At 43.3% G+C, this 19,691-nt stretch overlaps 1 protein-coding gene across 1 annotated transcript in view; it reads left to right on the top strand.

The window, feature by feature from the left end:
* LOC103206886 (putative tetratricopeptide repeat protein 41) overlaps positions 1–19,691 on the top strand; it is a 123,271-nt gene that overhangs the window by 29,491 nt on the left and 74,089 nt on the right. The window contains 3 exon segments of the mRNA XM_007952403.1: positions 4,739–4,978; positions 7,369–7,567; positions 8,560–8,738. Of these exon segments, the coding sequence (XP_007950594.1) occupies positions 4,739–4,978; positions 7,369–7,567; positions 8,560–8,738 (618 nt within the window).

Raw genomic sequence — 19,691 nt, 5'->3', positions numbered from 1 at the left:
TGCTAACCAGAAGGCTGGTGGTTCAAACCCAGCAGCCACTCCTCGGAAGGAAGGTTGGGCAATCTACTTCTGTAGTGACACTGCCTTGGAAACCCAAGGAAGGGTCACTATGAGTCAAGTCTGACTCGACAGCACATAACAACAACAACAAAAAATAAAATACTTGGAAATAAATCTTACCAGGGACACAAAAGACCTGTACAAAGAAAACTATAAAAGACTACTTCAAGAAACCATAAGAGAGCTACATAATTGGAAGAACACACTATGCTCATGGATAGGAGGATTGAACATTGTGAAAAGGTCAATTCTACCCAAAGCAATCTATACATTCAATGCAATCCCAATCCAGATCCCATCAACATTCTGTAAGAATAGGGAAAAACCAATCACTAACTTTATATGGAAAGGAAAGAGACCTTGGATAAGCAAAACACTATTGAAGAAGACGAACAAAGTAGGAGGTCTCATACTCCCGGATCTTAAAACCTGCTATACAGCTATAGTAGTCAAAACTGCCTGGTATTGGTACAATGACAGACTTGTAGACCAATGGAATAGAATTGAGAACCCAGAAATCGATCCATTGACCTATGGTCAGCTGATCTTTGACAAAGGGCCGAAATCCATTAAATTAGGGAAGAGATTGTCTGTTAACAAATGGTGCTGGCAAAACTGGATATCCTTTTACAGAAAAATGAAACAAGATCTGTACCTCACACCATATACAAAAACGTACTCCAGATGGATCAAAGACTTAAACGTGAAACCTAAAACTATAGAGTTCCTCAAGAAAATCTAGGGACAAATTTAGGGGCCCTAATATATGGCATAAATAGACTATCAAGCATAACCCCAAATGCACAAACAGCAGAAGATAAACTAGATGAATGAGACCTTCTCAAAATTAAATTTTTATGTGCTTCCAAAGACTTCTTCAAAAGAGTCAAAAGAGAACCTACAGATTGGGAAAGAATATTCAGCAATGACATATCGGACAAGGGACTAATCTCTAGAATTTATAGAAAACTCTAGCACCTCCAAAACAAAAAGACAAATAACCCAATTTAAAAAGGGGCAGAAGACATGAATAGACACTTGGTGAAAGAGGATATTTAGGCGGCCAACAAACATCTGAAGAAATGCTCATGATCATTAGCCATTGTTGTTGTTGTTATGTGCCGTCAAGTCAGCCCCGATTCATAGCGACCTCTCCTTGAGTTTCTGAGGCAGTTATCACTAGGGAAGTAGGTTGCCCAACCTTTCTTCTGAGGAGTGGCTGCTGTGTTTTGAACTGCCAGCCTTCTGGTTATCAGTCAAGTGCCTTAGGCACTAGGCTACCAGAGCTCTTTAGAGAAATGCAAATCAAAACAAGATACCATCTTGCCCCAGGACTAGTAGCAAAGTTAACAAGACAGAAAACAATGAATGCTGGTGAGAATGTGGAGAGATTGGGACTCTCACACACTGCTGGTGGGACTGTCAAATGATACAACCACTGTGGAAAGCAGTATGGCGATTCCTTAAAAAGTTGGAATTAGAAATACCGTTTGACCCAGCCATTCCATTACTAGGTATATATATATCCTAAAGAAGTGAGAGCCAGGACAAGAACAGATATATGCACACCCATGTTCATCACAGCACTATTTACAATAGCCAAAAGATGGAAACAACCTAGGTGCCCATTAACAGAAGAATGGATAACCAAACAATTGTACATACACACTATGAAATACTATACAACTAGACAGAATACTATACAATCCTACAGAATAATGTAGAATTGGCAGAACACCGCATAACATGGATGAACTTGGAGGACATTATGCTGGTGAAATAAGTCAATTACAGAAGGACAAATATTGTATTAGTTCGTTATTATAAAAAGTCAAGTTATATATGGAAGGAAATTTTCTTTGTTGGTTACCAGGGGTGGGAGGAGAGGGGAGGGAGCACTGTTAGATAGGTAGAGACAAGTATTGATTTGGGTGAAAAGAAGGGCAATATACCAAATGTGAGTAATCAACACAGTATCATTGAGGAAGAGGAAGACAGGTGTGTGGGAGGTTCAGACAGCAAAGGTGAACCCTTCTGCACATATAGTATTGTGATGTCAGTGAAGGCAAACATTGATACGTGGGCAGATAGATGGGTGGATAGGCTGAACTATTAGGTATGTCCATGCAGTGGGCAGTATGCCCGGGACCATTTGTAGGGTTGGCAGACAATGTTTCTACAAGTGTATTTGTATGTTCTATAAGAATGTCCAGGTATATAGTAGAACTGACAAGGGGCAAGGTTGTAGTCACTTCTTGGCCACAGCCAGCTACCCAGAGAGAGTGAGTAGTTGGACCTGTGGGCTCAGGACCATAGCTGCAGGGGACATCAAACTCAATTGGCATAACATACTACACAAAAACATTGTTCCACATCCTACTTTGGCAAGTAGCAACTGGAATCCTAAAAGCTTGCCAGCAGCCATATAGATGTCTCTCCATCATATAGGGTCTCTCCTCATCCAGAGCAAAGAAGAAGGAAGAAAACCAAAGACAAGTGGAAACAATTAGTCCAAGGGACTGGTACACCATGCGATCCTCAGCCTATATGACAATGAGACCAGAAGAACTAGTTGGTGCCCAGCTACCACTGTTAACCACAGAGGGATACCTGTAGGAGATCCTAGATAGAGTGGGAGCACAATGTGAAACAAAACCCAGAATCATTAAAAAGAAAAAGGACCAGATTTGCTGCTCTGATAGAGCCTGATGGAACCACTGAGACCATGGCCCCTAGTTGCCCTTTAGGTCTAGGATTGAACCCACTTCTGTGGCTTCCAGCCAAACAAAAGACAGGCATATGAGCTGAACATTTACATTAGGTAGATACAGTCCCTGGAGAGATCAATCATGGGAGAATAGAAGGACTGTGTATGAACAGGGAGACTGCTCGGGCAGCAAGAGTGCATGGGAGGAAGGACACAGGGAAGAGGTAACTATGGGGAAGAAGTGGGAGGGGAGCTGTTTCATTGTGGTAAATTGTAGTCAATGTCATGAGACAAAGTATATGTGAAGTCCTGTATGGAAAGTGAATTTGCTTTGTAAACTTTAACCTAAATCACAATAAAAAAAATATATATATATATTTTTAAATGTATTCCATGGGTTGGTCAAGATTTGTCTTTTGATATTCACCAGTCAGGCTTTTACACAGTCTGCTCTCTCAAGCTACCATCTGCTATGAGCTTCAAAAGTGTGCTTTGGAACTTGAGGTCTTCTAGCTGTATTTCTGCTATAAGAAGCAGTGAATTTAGAATGAGCAGGCTGTGGGGGGAGGGTGGGAAGAGAGAAGCTGAAGATACCTGGACTGAAAAACACATTGGTTAATACTTCAACATATTGTCCTGCCTCATTTTTCACTCTGATGAGTTTGCATCTCTGTAAGAAAATGGATTTCAAATTTAGCATGCTCCTTTGCCCACCTCCAAGGAATCCCCACAAGAGTCGTTTGAAGTGGATCATGGCTATGCTACCCCACCTTTCCCTCCAGGGACTGCTCCTTTTCCCAGGCGATTTCCTGCCCCTACCCCCAGCACTTTCCACTGACACCTGCCTCCCCATTCCCCATTCCAGGCCCATGGAGCCCAGCCATGGGTACAAGAAGGGTTCAGTTAAAGTAACATGAGAGAACACTTGTACGGCTGAGGTTGAATAGCTGCTTTTGCTTAAAGATTGCGGGTCATGTGGGCTCATTCCCCAATTCTAGCATGTAGTTGTTGGCTGCCTGCCAGCTGGCTCCCGACTGAACGATGACCCCATGCATGGGGGAATAAAACTGCCCCATACTCCATGATTGGCTTTGGATCAGACTCTGCCTGGTCCCGTGTCGTCCTCATGATTGGTTGTGGATCAGACGTTGTGATCCACAGGGTTTTCAGTGATTGATTTTTAGAAGTAGGTTTTCAGACCTTTTTTCCTAGTCCACCGTAGTCTGGAGGATCTGCTCACACTTGCAACATGCGAACAACATGCACTAACGGATGGTGGCTGCACGTGAGGTGCATCAGCCAGGAACCGAATTCATGTCTCCTGTATGAAAGAGGAGAATTCTGCCACTGAACCATCCATACCCACAAAATCCTAGCATGGGAAATAAATTTAGAATGTTAGATCACTTTGTGATTTTTCTCAATAGCCTTAAGGATGTCTTTGTAGGTGGTTGTAAAGCCAGTGGGAATTCTAACTATGGTGGAAAAACCTAAGGGCCAGAGGGGAAGTGAAGAGGTGACTCCAGGGGTGCAAGTGGAGTTGTACAGAATGCAGTCATACAGAAATGCACTCATCAGCATAAATGTCAGTCTGGTGTTTGGAAGCTTTAATATAGACTGTTAAGCAAACATTCCACATGTAGTAATCAGCAGGCTCGACAGTTTGTAATCATACTTCAAGATGTATTAGTTGTGGTAATATTGCCAATAATTTAACCATTAAGAGTATTTTCTCTCGAGCCAGGCTGTCTGGGTTCAAATCCCAGTTCTGCGTTCACTAACTGTATGACCTTGGGCACGTTATTTGACTTCTCGGTACTTCATTTTCCTCATTTAGGAGACAGGAGCAGTTACAGTATCTACCTATAGAATTATTGAAAGAAATAAGTTGGTTAATCATTGAAAGCATTTAGAACGATACCTGGCACATGCCAGCTGTTATTTTTGATCGTCAGTATGTTGTCTGCATAGGGCTGGATGGCTGGGTGGCCGACGCTCTGTGCTTACTGAGCATCTCGCATTGTGGCTTGGCCGAGGATGAGATACTGCAGCTTTTGGACATGCTGGGCTACAGGGATCATTACCAAGTGACCCCGTTACACTGGGCTGCCTTCCGCAACGCCACAAAAGAGTGGGTCCAAGAGAAGCCCAACGGCCTCCTGTATTTTCGGCACCAGACCCTAAGAAACGCTGTGGAACACAAGCTTCTTGGTAAGGCCTGAATCTGGGAAAATACCTGTGGGCTAAAAGGAAGGAAAAAAGGCTAGGAGCTCTAGTGGTGTAGTGCTCAAGGCATTTGACTGCTAACCAGAAGGCTGGCAGTTCAAACCCACCAGCCACTCCTCGGAAGGAAGACTGGGCAATCTACTTCCCTAGTGATACTGCCTTAGAAACCCAAGGAGGGGTCGCTATGAGTAGGAACTGACTTGATGACAGTGAGTTTGGGTTTTTTTTTTTTTTGTTTTTGAAAGGGAAGGTGGGAGTCGCAGACAAGCAAAGCTTGTAGCTGGGATTGCTCACGTGAAAATGAATCTATAAACACATATGAAAATGGTTATATAAATTAGGAATTGTACTTGGCAACAAAGAGCTCTGCTGGTACAGTGGTTAAGCACTTGGCTGCTTATCAGAAAGTCAGCAGTTCAAACCTACCAGCGGTTCCATGGAAGAAAGATGTGGCAGTCAGCTTCTGTAAATATTACAGCCTTGGAAACCCTATAAGGGCAGTTCTAGTCTGTCCTGTAGGATCCCTATGAGTCAGAATCGACCCAACCATAGGTTTGGTTAGTTTTGGTTGGTGAGTAACAAAGACCTTACTTCAATGGCTTACCATTCCAGGGCTTATTCTCACATATAATAGACTCCTGGAGGCAGGCAGCCCATGCGTTGTCTGACTCATGGTGACCTTATGTTCAACAGAATGAAATGGTGCCCAGTCCTGTCCTGTCTTCATGACCGTTGGTATGTTTGAGTCCACTGTTGTCGTCATTGTATATGGTGAATGCCTTCTAACCTAGGGGCTCACCTCATCCTCCAGCACTATATTGTACAGTATGCTGTGGTGATCCACACGATTTCCATTGGCTTATTTTCGGAAGTAGATTTCTTCCGAGTCTGTCGTAGCTTGGAAGCTCCACTGAAACCTGTCCACCATGGGTGATCCTGCTGGTATTTGAAATACCTGTGGCCTGACTTCTAGCATCACAGCGACACACAAGCCACCACCGTGGTTAGACCAGAGAGCATGGAGTTTTCTAAATGTGTGGATGACCTGGAAATCAGCTCAGTGGAAATGCACAACGGGTATTTGAACAATGGGTCCCAGTTTGTTAATGTTGTCATGAATGGCTAAGCTTAGTGTGCCATCCAAGCGTATGCTCCAATCATTTTGCAAGAAAAAGTGTCAGGCAGAAAATTGAAAATACTTGTATTTTAGTTTTAGAGATGCTTGTTTCTGGGTTGTATGAGTTACTAAAATCATTCTCTTTGGTAATAAAGAGAGAACAGTTTTGGCTCCACCATCCAATTGGCCATTAGTTTGCTCAGCTGCCTCTTGGCCTGTATGCGATTCAGGCAGTAGATTAACTTCCCCAGAGGCATACTCTCAAATATTTGAAAGTGCTTATGTAAGTGGAAACTGTGATGGTGTATATTTAAAATAGAAAAGTAGGTTACAAGTATTTCCGGGGGTGGGGAGGGGGAGAACAACATATGTGATGAAAAATCAACCTTCTCAAACTCAAGGTCAGTGATTTTAAATATAACTAATTCTTTGGTAATAAGAAGATATATTTTCATTTAGAAGTTGCTGTGTTAGCTATAGGGTTCAGAGAACTTTAGTTGAGATCCATTTACATATAAAAATATATTCTGCCTAGTAAAATATTTCTGATTTCATAGACCTAAGACTCCATTGACTGTAAGACACATCTTTGTTTTATGCTTAAAAATAAATAAATAAATAAATAAATAAATAACCAAATTAAAAAGCAAAAGAGAGAGAGAGCGCACAAAGATATATTTTCAACTCCGTTTTTTTCCAAGCTACCTTGACTTTTATTGACTCTAATTATGGCCAAGGAGACCCTGGGTGGTGCAGAAAATTAAGCGCTGACTACCAGCCCGACTCGACGGCACATAACAACAACAACAACAACAACCAGCCAAAAGGTTGGCAACTTGAACCTACCCAGAGGTACCTGTGGCATAGTGCCTAAGGCATTTGACTGCTAACCAGAAAGCTGGAGGTTCAAACCCACCAGCCACTCCTCAGAAGGCAGGTTGGGCAATCTACTTCCATGGAGATACCGCCTCGGAAACCCAAGGAGGGGTCGCTATGAGTTGGGATCAACTTGGCGGCAGTGAGTTTGGTTTTTTTTTTTCAGAGGCACCTCAGAATAGAGGCCTGGTGACCTGCTTCTGAAAGGTCACAGTCCTGAAAACCCTGTGGAGCCCAGTTCTCTGCACACCGGGGTCACTGCGATCTGGAATTGACTCAATGACAGCTAACAGTACAACTATGGCCAAAATACTTACTTTTTCTGTAATGTCTTCATATGTTAAAGGCTCAGATGCGTTACACTGTAATTGATTTTCAATAGGTGTAATCACACCTGTCAGAGAAAGCAGTCCATATACGTTTCAGAACCCAGTGAATCACAAGAAAACCCACTTCCACCAAGTCTTGGTCAGATACTTCCAGCGGCAACCTGCCTTCTGGCGAGTCTATGAAGAACTGCCCTGGCACATGCAGATGAGTGGCTGCTGGGAGGGGCTGTGCAGCTTCCTTGCGAGTCCTAGGTAAGTCTCACATTTGTCTGAATCATTGTGTTTGCACAGGGATAGCTATCCTTTGTGTTAGTGCTGCGTTTAGATAGCCATCCTCCAAGCAAGACGCATTCATTCATTTACTCAGTCAATCACATTCCTTCATTCCAGTGGGAACACCATCTGGTGTCACCTTCTGCAACTGGTGGAACCCCAAGTTATACCATTCGATCTGTCTGGCTCCGTGCAGTGTACTTTTCCCTCTTCACTCCATGTGGATTCTGTTCTAAGTGGTATTCCAGAGAGAGGAGGACTTCTAGGTGGGCAGGGGTAAAAGATCAGCTTTGTTCTTCTGCTAGATCCTCCTACTTCTTCCTCTCCCTTCCTCTCCCTCTCTCCTCTGCATTCATTCTGCAAACATCTACTGATGACTCACTTTGCCTTCGGCTCTGTGCTAGGCCCTGGGGATACAGAGGAGCAGCTCTGGCGGTGCAGTGCCTAAGGCATTTGACTGCTAATCAGAAGTTTGGCGGTTCAAACCCACCAGCTTCTCTGTGGAAGGAAGATGGGGCAATCTAGGTCTGTAAAGATTTACAGCCTTGGAAACCCAGTGGAGGTCACTATGAGTCAGAATTGACTCCATGGCGGTGACTTTGGTTTGGTTTAAGGTACAGCCGTGAGCCTGCAGGTGTTCTCCATCTGGTAGGGATGGTGTGGGGCCAGAAAATGATGACTAGACACAGTCATTAATGACAAGGAGCTGGTCCAGCACAGGAGGGGCGGGGGAGGGGCTGGCTCTGCTTGTGAGGCTCAGGGCCTCTGCCCAGCAGAGGGGTGCCCTGGACTGGTGGGTAGAACTGGCTTTGACTGCTGAAGAGTGAGAGATTCATGATGAAGTGGTGACCTGGCAAAGTCATATTAACCCAGGAATTTATGAAGAGGCTAATAGGATGAGGTCTACAGAGGAGCCACTTCCTTCAAGGTACAAAATACTACAATGGTGTCTGTTACTCTTGTCTTACCAGCATCACAGACTTTCTGTCAAAAATCAGAAACCCGAGCTTCTGGACAAGACTGCACCTCCTTCACTACTGGGAGGTTTTAGCGGAAGCTGGCTATGATGCTGTGGGGGCCTATTTACTCTCAGTGGCCAAGATTAAAGCAGATCAGTGCCACACAGCCAGGAAGAGGTGTTCGCTCTCAGGTACAGTGAGTAACAGCATTTGAGGGGGTCCTTTTGGGCTATCCGGTGGCCAGCAGTGACTGTTCTTCCCTCTCCTTCCTGATCCTGCTCAATCCAGCACCTCTCATTACTTCTCCCACAGTTATGGTTACTATTGTTTTAAAAAAATTCTTATTGTGGGGAAATATGTGTACAACAAAATGTCATTTCAACCATTTTCAGTCTCCCAGAATTCAAGCGAGCTATTTCTGAGGATAAGAAATTGGGGGAAATTTAATTTTGAAATGGCTCCTCTTTCTGTTCTTGCGTTGTTTATTTTCCAAAAACTTGTCCTCAGCCTTCTTTTCTCTCTGCACCTTCTCATGGCTTCAGCCACCCCCTGACACCTTACTTTTTTTTATCGATGTTGCCAGCCTTGACCTCCTTTCTGTGTAGCAGGGTGCATGGCCATTTCCTGAGAGCCACTCACAGCATTGAATTCCCTGGGAGGTGCAAATGGTTAATGTGCTTGGCTTCTAGCCGAAAGGTTGGCAGTTTGAGTCCACCTCAGAAGAAAGGCACCTCAGAAGAAAGGCCTGACAATCCACTTCCAGGAAAGGCAGCCACTGAGAACTTTAGGGAGTACTGTTCTATTCTGATAGACGCGAGGTCACCATGAGTTGGAATTGACAACTCAGCAACATTTCTTTGTTAAACTAATACCATTCTTGCTTAGTCAACAGCTCTCCTGAGTGATCAGTTGATACTTCCAATTGAATAGATCCCAAACCTAAATATTGCAGGTCTTGGACTCCCTGTTTAAGTGGCTTGAGTTTTGATTGTAGTAGTTTTGGTTAATATTTCTTCCCTTTGTACTCCATAAATAGGTTCCCTTACAACTCTCATCCTGTATTTCCTGGCTTATTCAACAGAGTAGTAACCTTCTTTCTTTCAACAAATACTAAGTGAGCGCCTTCTTGGGACCGTGGGCTCTGCTGGGCACTGCTGACAGCGATGAGCGAGGCAGGTGGAATCCCTGCCTTCATGGGGTTTACCGTCAAGTGATCATAACAATGCATTTCGAGCATTTGTTATGTACTGGGTTTTGAGTGAAGTACTTATATGTACTTGTTGTTGTTGTTGTTGTTATGTGCCGTCGAGTCAAACCCGACTCATAGCGACCCCTCCTTGGGTTTCCGAGGCAGTATCACTACGGATGTAGGATTGCCCAACCTTCCTTCCGAGGAGTGGCTGGTGGGTTTGAACCGCCAGCTGTCTGGTTAACAGGCAAGCGTCTTAGCCACTATGCTGCCAGAGCTCCCAAAACCTTATATGTACTATCTTGTTTAAACCCTCATCTGTGAGGTACTGTTAATGTCTTTATTTAGAAAATTTGGTAAGCTGAGTCTCAGAGCAGTGAAGTGAGTCTCACGAGGTCTCTCAGCTGGTCAGAAATAAATGTGGCTGCACCACACCTGTGTCTCTGTTGGTCCTGGGCATCTAGCCTTTACCTTTCTTTTTGGAATTTTGTTGTTGTTGAGAATATACACAGCAAAACATACAACAGTTCAACCATTTCTACATGGACAACTCCGTGACTTGATGACATTCTTTGAGTTGTGCATCCATTCTCCTCCTTTTCTGAGCTCTTCCTCCCCCATTAACATAGACTCACTGCCCCTGAGGTTCCTTTCTAATCTTTCAAGTTGCTCTTGTCAGTTTGACCCCATAGAGATAGTTCCTAAAAGAGCACAGTGCTCAAGGGAGGCCTTCTTTACTAGTTAAGCTAAACTATTGCTCAGTCTTAAGAAGACTTCCGGGGATATTTTTGGTTTAAGGTTTAAAGATTTTCTTAGGGCAATAGTTTCAGAAGTTCATCTACCCTCCATGACTCCAGAAAAATCTAGATTCTATGAGAATTTGAAATTCTGTCCTGCATTTCCCCTTTTAATCAGTATTCTTCTAAAGAACCTCTCATCAGAATGGTCAGTAATGGTAGCTGGTACCATCCAGTTCTGCTGGTCTTGTAGCAGCCACAATTCCATCTTCTCCTCCCATTCCTGATACTCCTTCTTCTGCGGATGTTCCAGGTGAATAGAGACCAATTGTCGTGCCTTGAATGGACTGCTTGCAAGCTTTTAAGACCCTGCATTGAATTAGGAGGTAGAACAGAAATGCTAAACACATTATTAGGCCAATTAACTGGGATGTCCCATGAAACCACGACACTAAACTTCTGAACCAAGGAACCAAATCCTATGAGGGTTTTGGTTGTACATAAGAAGCCTCAGCTGCTACTCTCTCTCTCTCTCTATTTTTTTGTCATTGTTGTAAATATATTGATCATACATCTTTTACCAATTCAACTCTTTACAGGTGTACAACTTATTGGCAGCTATTACAGTTATTGGCTGTGCAACACTACCCTTAGTCGATGCAATTTTTTCCATCACTGTTAATACCCACCCCTCTCTCAACATTCCTGCATCTGGCAACCATTAATAAACTTTGGTCTCTATACAGTTGCCTTTTCTTGTCTATTTATGAGGAGCCCTGGTGGCACAGTAGTCATCAGGTGAAAGGATAGCAGTACGAATGCTCTATGGGAAAAAGATGTGGCAGTCTGTACAAATAGATTTGCAGCCTTGGAAAGCCTATGGGGCAGTTCTGCTCTGTCCTCTAAGGCCACTACGAGTCAGAATCAATTAGACCATGGCAACAGATTTGGTTTTGGGTTTGGTAATGTCTTCCAGCTCCATCCATCCTGTGGAATGTACCAAGACTTTGTTTCTCCTACTGGCTGAGTAGTATTCCATCATATGTATGCACCACATTTTGTTTATCCATTCATCTGTTGATGGGCATTTAGCTTGTTTCTGCCTTTTGCTATTGTGAATAGTGCTGCAATGAACATAGCTGTTCAAGTCTCTGTTTGAGTCTGCTTTCAAGTCTTTTGGGTATATACCGAGGAGTGGAATTGCTGGGTCACATGGTAGTTCTATTTTCAGTTTTTTGAGGAACTGCCACACTGTTTTCTTCAATGACTTTTCCTTTATTTTTTTCTTGTTGTTAGTTTTCAGCTCCAACCCACTGTGACCTTGTGTGTAACAGAAAGAAACCAGTCCCGCCCCTTCTTCATGATCTTTGGTGGGTCTGTGTACCTTTCAACTGAGGTGGCTCATCTTCCAGCAGTGTATCAGACAATACTCTGTTGTGACCCGAGAGGCTTCCATTGGTCAGTTTTTGAAAGTAGATCGCCAGGCCTTCCTTCTTAGCCTGTTTTAGTCTGGAAGCTCCACTGAAACTTGCCTGTGGGTGACCTTGTATATTTGAAATACTGGTGACATAACTTCCAGCATCTTAGCAAGAGTAAGCCAGCATAGTACGACAGACTGAGAGTTGGGTTCAGGTTATTATTATTTTTTTATTGTGATTTGTGATTTGGGTGAAAATTTACAGAGCAAATTCACTTTCCATACAGCAGTTCACATACACTTTGTCTCATGACATTGACCACAATTTACCACAATGCAATAGTTCTCCTCCCACTTCCTCCTGATAGTTAGAGTGGAGGTTATTCTTATTACCATGTATAATTTATGTAATTCTTCTCATCCACTCATCCTCTATGTGAAGGACCCAAGTGATATCTGTGAGAATCCAAGTGTATTAAATAAAGCCAGGATCAATCTGGAAGTGTGTTGTCAGTGCTTAGGGCTATGTGTACGTATGTGTGTGCGTTGGAGGAGGGTTGTTGTATGTTATAGGAGGCTGAATGCTAACCAGAGGAAGATTAGATCTCTAGATGGGGGTAGAAGTCCTTCCTTGTAATGCCACAACTGCTTGTCATAATGCAGCTGTTAAGGTGATGGAAGGAGGCTGGGCTGGGGGTGGAAGCTGGAAAGAAATTGCTTAAATGTTTTAGCAGGTGAGTTTTTTCTGTGATGTAAGTGGTCCTAGATCAGAATGGGCCCCTTTGAGTTGGGCTGGAGACACCCACAGGACTGTCCTGGTGATTGCGTAAGCATGATGCCATCTGTACAGTCATCTAAGACCCTGCTGATTAGTCTCTAGGCTAGTCTGGGACCTCCAGAGTCCTGGGCTTTGTAATAATTGCCTTTGACACCTTCCTTGTCCTGCACGCTCATCATGGCCAAGTCCTGCAGTTTTTATTTCAGTCAACTCAAAGGTAGCTAACAACAAGGAGTTAGAAATTCCTGGAAGTGGGGATGGCTGAGGGCAGGAAAGGCATAGTGTTCTATTTTGAATGGTTTCCTTCTTGGTGCTGCATTGAGACTCTCTCCTGAGACTCCTACATTCTTAGTGGAAGTCTGTTATAGACCATTACTTTGTGGCATGAGGGAAAACTCATAGTGTTTTACATTTCAGGCAGTGTGGACCTGTAGGGGACAACAAGCAGTCACAGGAAGGAGACAGGCCCAGCTGGCCCTGGGGGCCCCTTTGAAAGCAACTGTTTATGGCCGAGAGCAACAGGTAGAGCCGAACATCTGGCGAAGTGAGACTAACCGGAAAGTGGATGTAGGACATTTCTTTTCCTTACATCTACTGGTAGGAGGAAGCTGAGTGGAGGAATGACCAGATCCTGCCATTGGGTGGAGATGAACTTCCAGGCAGACACACCTGGAAAAGTAGAAGCAAGCGCTGATTTACGGGAACTGTGGAGTATTCTCCCAAATTCCCTTTTGAACTTCATCCTTCATTATCCCCTCTGTTCTATTCTGATAGGGAAGCTACTCGCACTTTTTGTTCCTCTGTATGTTTCCAGAAAGTCCCTGTAAAACATCAGAATTTTCCTGGGGTCTTGTCAATTTGATGGGATAGTTGAAGAGTGTCTGATCTCTTCCAGTTTCTTGAGGGTGGGAGTTCACTTACCCCACCCTCCAGCTTAGTTCCTCTCTCTGGACTGTGTTTGGCGCCCTCTTGTGGCGACTAGGAGAGTAACAAACCTAAATTAGGTTGATTGGAGAAGGTGCACAGATGGGTTTGCTGTGAGATGACGTGGACTCCATGGCAACTAGGAAAAAGAAATCCTGTGGGATCTGGAGTCTTGAACCTGGTTCTGCCCTGGTGCTGCTTGCCCCGCCTCCCCCTTGTAGGACGCAGCTGAAGCCATTGCAATCTGATAAATGATTGGTAGGGTGGTCTTTGAGTCTAAGGATGACTTCTGTGCACAGAATGGTTTTTTATAGATTCTCTGTGGTATTACAGAGAGAAGGCCAAAGGCTCTTCTCTTCTCAAGCTGTAATTTCACTGTTGCTTATTATCTGATGGCTTCAGTGATGGTCTATGTGCATGTAATTTACACATTTCTCCAGCCCATCCTCCTCTGAGCTCCAGATCCACGTATCCAGCTCTCTACTTAACTGTCCACTTGAGTGATGTCTCAAAAGCACCTCAAATCTAAAACGTATAAAGTCGAACTACTGAACTTCGCTCCAAAATTAGCTTTCATTCCACAGAACCATCTCTCAGATTACCACCTTGGAGTAATCATGTACACTTTCCTCTCCTTTAAAGAAAAATATTGCTGTTGAGTCCGTTCTACTCATGGTGACCCCATATATCCCAGTGTTACAGAGGAGAACTGCTCCACAGGGTTTCGTGACTGCAATGCTCATGGCAGCGGTTTGCCAGGCCCTTCTTCCATGGAGCTTCTAAATAGGTGTGAACTGCCAACTTTAAAGGTAGTATCAAGTGCAAGCCATTTGTGCCACCCGTGGACCCTTTCTCTTCTTTACCTGCTCCGCTGAGTCCTGACGTTTTTATATCTCACGTGTTTCTCAAACTTGCTCACTTGTCTTCATCTTGACCACCCCCACTGTCCTTCTCTGAACTGTCATCAGAACTGCCATGTACAGGTGTGAAAGTTGTGTCCTGCACAAAGGCACCTGGCTGTGGGGGCAAGTGGGACCATAAAGCCAGTCTCCATACATCTGTTCATCAAGGTATGTGCCCCGAGGAGGGCTGCATGCACCCAGAGAGAGTGCCTTTTGCTAATTTGCACAAAGATGCTATGTGGGCTAGTAGCAGCCTTGCACATGAAGCAGATATTATGTACCAGCCTTGCCTGGACTATTCTGATAACTTCCTGTTCTCTCATATCCACTTATGCTCTCTCTCCAATTTCTTTTCTCTCTGCCATCAGAAGGATGTTCTTGAATGACAGATCTGATTGTGTTACCATTTGGCTTAAAACATCGTGTTTCCATTGTTCCTGGAATAAACACCTTAAATAACTGGGTCTCCATTGCTACCACTCTTCTCAAGGTCACATGACCTCTAGGTTGCCAAACCCAATGGCTACTCTTTAGTCCTTATCTCTTTGATTTCTAGCAGTGTTTCACACAGTTGACAACTCTTACCTTTGTGAAACATTGTATTCTCTTGACCTCCTTGATTCCACACCTATCCTTTTCTGGTTGCTTGCTCTCAGTTTGCTTTGCAGGGTTTCCTGCCTTTCCTGGATTTGTAAATGTTGGAGGGCGTTAGGGATTGATCTTGGACCCTCTTCCCTCCTAACTACACTCACTCTGAGGGCTTCTTATCCATTCCATGATTTTAAAATCATGTGTTTCCTGGCAGCCCCCAAGTCTACTTCTCCACCTCTGCCCCGTGGCACCATGTATATTGAGCACCTAACAGTGTACTGAGAAATCAGTATTTGTTGAATATGGAAGTGGAAAAGCAGATATTATGTACAAGATGATCCCAATTTTAATTTTCAAAAAATAAGTGTGTGTATATATGAATACATAACAAAAGATCCACAGTGCATAAGCATTGTATTGCTAGAGACTGCTTTTGAGTGATACAATTAGAGGTGATATTTCTTTTTCTTTGTACTTTTCAATATTTTTCTATGATATACACATATTAGTATTTTATTATGAGAAAAATTACTTTCTCATCTCTTCTAACTGTATGGTTTTGCCAGCTGAGTAAAGGTGACAGTGTGGTCAGTGGGAGGCAGGGGTCATGAATGAAGGTTTCTTGGAATACCACAGATTGTTGAATTGAGTATTAAACACAGTGGTGGGCGTCTTCCATTCCAGCCTGAACCCACGACAGGAATCTAGACCCAGTAATCTTCCAGGCATACACTAGAAGCCCATGGGCAGAAGACCATCCACTCTTCCTTCAGACTCCCCATATTTGTCTGCTCTGACCAGCTGCTTATGGTTCTCGGGTTCCCATGATACTTGCCTCTACCCTTCAGTTCTCATACCCGTCTCAGGCCCTTTTCCTCAGCTGGTCACTTTGGTGAATGTCTTGGTGTCTGCCCTTCAGCCTTCTCTCCTTTGGTTTTCTTTTAGTTTTTGCTCTCTAACTCAGAGAACCATAGCTCTGGCTCACACCTCACACCTACCCCCTTCCTCCATCACCTCCCTGTGGGACAGCTAAGGACTTGACTTTGTCTGCTCATGACTTTTTTTTTTAATACCTTTTTTTTTTTTTTTTAAATTATTGTAGTTTGGGTGAAAGTTTGCAGAACAAATTAATTTTTCATTCAATAGTTTATCACATTTTGTTTCATGGCATTGGTTGCAATCCCCTCAATGTAGCAGCACTCTCCCTCCTTCTCTGGGTTCCCCATTTCCATTTGTGCCTCTTTCCTGCCCCTTCCTGCCTTCTGAGCTTCGTTTTGGGGCAGATGCTGTCCTTTGGTCTCATACGGTTGACTGTACTGAGAAGTACATTCTTTCCTGGTATAATCACTCACGTTATAGGCCTGTTTATTGTTTGGCTGGAAGTTGAGTCATGGAGGTATCATGGCTTGGTCAAAGTCTAGAATGCTGCCTTAGACACAGTCAGTGCTTGTCTTAGGCCCGGTTCTCTAGAGAAGCGAAAGCAGTAAAGCTTATATATATATAAAGAAAGAAATTTATCTCAGGGAAATGGCTCACACATTTGTACAGGCTGACAAATCCCAAGTTCACAGGTCAAGCTGGAGGCTTTTCCTGACTCACGCAGATGCAGGGGCTGATGAACCCAAAATTGGTAGGTGGTATAATGACGAATCCGAGATCAGCAGGTAAAATGGCAGATTGTTGGCTCACAGGCTGTGGAGGCAACAGTTCCAAGATTGTCAGGGAGTGTGGCAGGCCACTGTTTCAGCTCCAAAAACCAAATGAGGATAAGCCAGAAGTAGCATCCAGATCCAACAGAAAGTCTGAGAATTTTCCCAGGATGTCTCTCTCTCTCTCTCTCTCTCTCTCTCTATATATATATTGGAAGCAGGCCCCACCCCTGAGGAAACTCCCTCTCAGCTGATTGCCTACTCACAGCACAGCCCACTGTGGAGATGACTACTTTACATTAGATCTCATCATGGGAACGACCACACCACAGCTGCTTAAACCACTCAAAAGCATGGTCCCACTAAGTTGGCAGACAACCTTAACTATTAAATGTTAAATAAATATTTACTCTGTGCATGAAAGGTCATCCACAGAAAAGCTGGCAGAAAGAAGAAGGAGGACTTTTGAGGTTGGGATGACCTATAGCATGAGCAAAGGAATGGAGGGAGGAACAAGGAGTATATTTGTGTCAAACACATTAGACACAATGATTTGAAGTGTCACAAATGAACAAATGTAGACGTTCAGATGCTTAACATATAAGAGAAATTCTGAAAATAATGACTTTGCAGTACCATGTATTTAATTGGGTATTCAAGTTGGAATTCTATGTATTTGTATATGTATATAATAAGGTATAATTATATATGTGAATGTGTATGCATGTGTGTGCAGACCAATATCTTGAAGATATTGTGGGTTTGTTTTCAGACCACTGCAATAAAGTGAGTATCATGATAAAGCAAGTCACACAAAATTTTGGCCTTCCTGGTGCCTATAAAAATTATGTTTACAGTATACTGTAGTCAATTAAATGTGCAGTATTGTTATGAAAAAGTTTGAAATATGGTGATAATTACAAAAGTGTGACACAGAGACATGAAGTGAAAACATGCTGTTGGAAAAATGGTGCCAATAGATTTCCTAGATGCAGAGTTGCCACAAACCCTCAATTTGTAAAAAACACAGTATCTGCAAAGTGCAATAAAATAAGATATGCTTGTGTGTGTGTGTGTGTATACACACATATAAAACCAAACCAAATTCACTGCCATCTATTCTCTTCCAACTCATGGTAACCCCCTTTGGGTTTCTGAGGCAGTAAATCTATGGAAGTAGATTGCCCCATCTTCTTCTGTGGAGTGGCTGGTGGGTTTGAACCACCAACCTTCTGGTTAGCAGTCAAATGCCTTAGGCACTATGCCACCAGAGCTCCTTAAACACACACACACACACACACACATAATTCTTTTGTTTTTTCTAGCTAGCAATTCAAGATCGTTCCAACAGAGGGCAGAATTGTGTAAGAAATTTAAACATCTCTTCTTTGCCTGAAAAATCACCCCAAAATACAGGTTATGACAATAATGTAGATTGAGCCATAAATGCTCTCTTTTCTGACCCGCATTGTTGTTAGGTGCCATCGAGTCGGCTCTGAGTCAGCGACCTGTCACAGCAGAGTGAAACACTGCGGTCCTGAGCTAGCCTCACAACTGTTGCCATGCTTGAGCCCTTCTTCGCACACTGTGCCAGTCAGTCTCCTCGAAAGTCTTCCTCTTTTTCGCTGACCCCTTGCTTTACCAGGCATGCTCCTTCTCCAGGGAGTGGTCCCTCCTGATAACGTGACCAGAGCAGGAGAGGTGAAGTCTTGGCATCTTCACTTTTAAGGAGCAGTCTGGCTCCACTTGTTCTAAGATAGATGTGATCATTCTTCTGTGTCCCGTCCCGCGGGACAGTCAACCTAGGACCTGGAGGAGGGGGTGGAAATGGAAGGGACAAGAGGCGCGAAGAATGGAGACAAGTGGAAAGCCTGATCAAGTCTCGTTTATTGAATTTCAAACAAATACTTATATATGGTAAAGGAAAGGGGTACGATCAAGGAATGGGGTGATGTGATGTTGCTGCTGACGGTGAAATAGGGAAACCTATAAAAAATAGATACGTGGCAAGAGGCGGGTAAATTTAAAAGTGCTGAATCACTTCTATACAGAAGTGAAGGCTCAAGACAGGTCTCGAAACTCAAACTTAGGTCTGAAGATGTCCAACAGGCCCAAAACAAAGAAGGGAAGTATTGTGACCTTGTTAAGATGAATAGAATGCCGTGGTGCGGCTCTCCACACTTCTGGAAGTCAGCAGTTCAGTATTTTTTGCCATCGCTATAATTCAAATGCATCAATTCTTCTCTCTTCCTTGTTTGTGGTCCAGCTCTTACATGCATATGAGGCCACTGAAAAGAGGCCATAGCTTGGGTCAGGTACACCTTAGTCTTCAAAGTGACATCTTTGCTTTTTAACACTTTAAAGAGGTCTTTTGCAGCAGATTTGCCCAATGCAATGTGTCATTTGATTTCTTGACTGCTGGTTCCCTGGGCATAGATTGTGGATCCAAGTAAAATTAAATCCTAGACAACTTCAATCTTTTCTCTATTTATCATGATGTTGCTTATTGGTCCAGCTGTGAGGATTTTAGTTTTCTTTATGTTGAGGTGTAATCCATACTGAAGGCCATAGTCTTTGATCTTCATCAGTAAGTGCTTCAAGTCATCTTCACTTTCAGCAAGCAAGGTTGTGTCATCTGCATATCACAGGTTGTTAATCAGTCTTTCTCCAATTCTGATGCCACATTCTTCTTCATATAGTCCTGATTCTCAGATTATTTGGTCAGCATACAGATTGAATAAGTATGGTGAAAGAATACAACCTTGACACACCCCTTTCCTGATTTTTATTTATTTATTTATTTATTTTATTTTTCAATTTAATTTTATTTATTTTGATTTGGGTGAAGATTTACAGAGTGAATTCACTTTCCATACAGCAGTTCACATATACTTTGTCTCATGTCATTGACCACAGTTTACAATGCAACAGCTCCCTTCCCACTTCCTCCCCATACT

This window comes from Orycteropus afer, unplaced genomic scaffold (assembly GCF_000298275.1).
Source record: "Orycteropus afer afer isolate SDZICR_OR568_19922 unplaced genomic scaffold, OryAfe1.0 scaffold00334, whole genome shotgun sequence".
Classification (NCBI taxonomy): domain Eukaryota; kingdom Metazoa; phylum Chordata; class Mammalia; order Tubulidentata; family Orycteropodidae; genus Orycteropus; species Orycteropus afer.
Note: the sequence above shows the minus strand (reverse complement) of the source record. Positions and strands in the feature narration are given on the sequence as shown.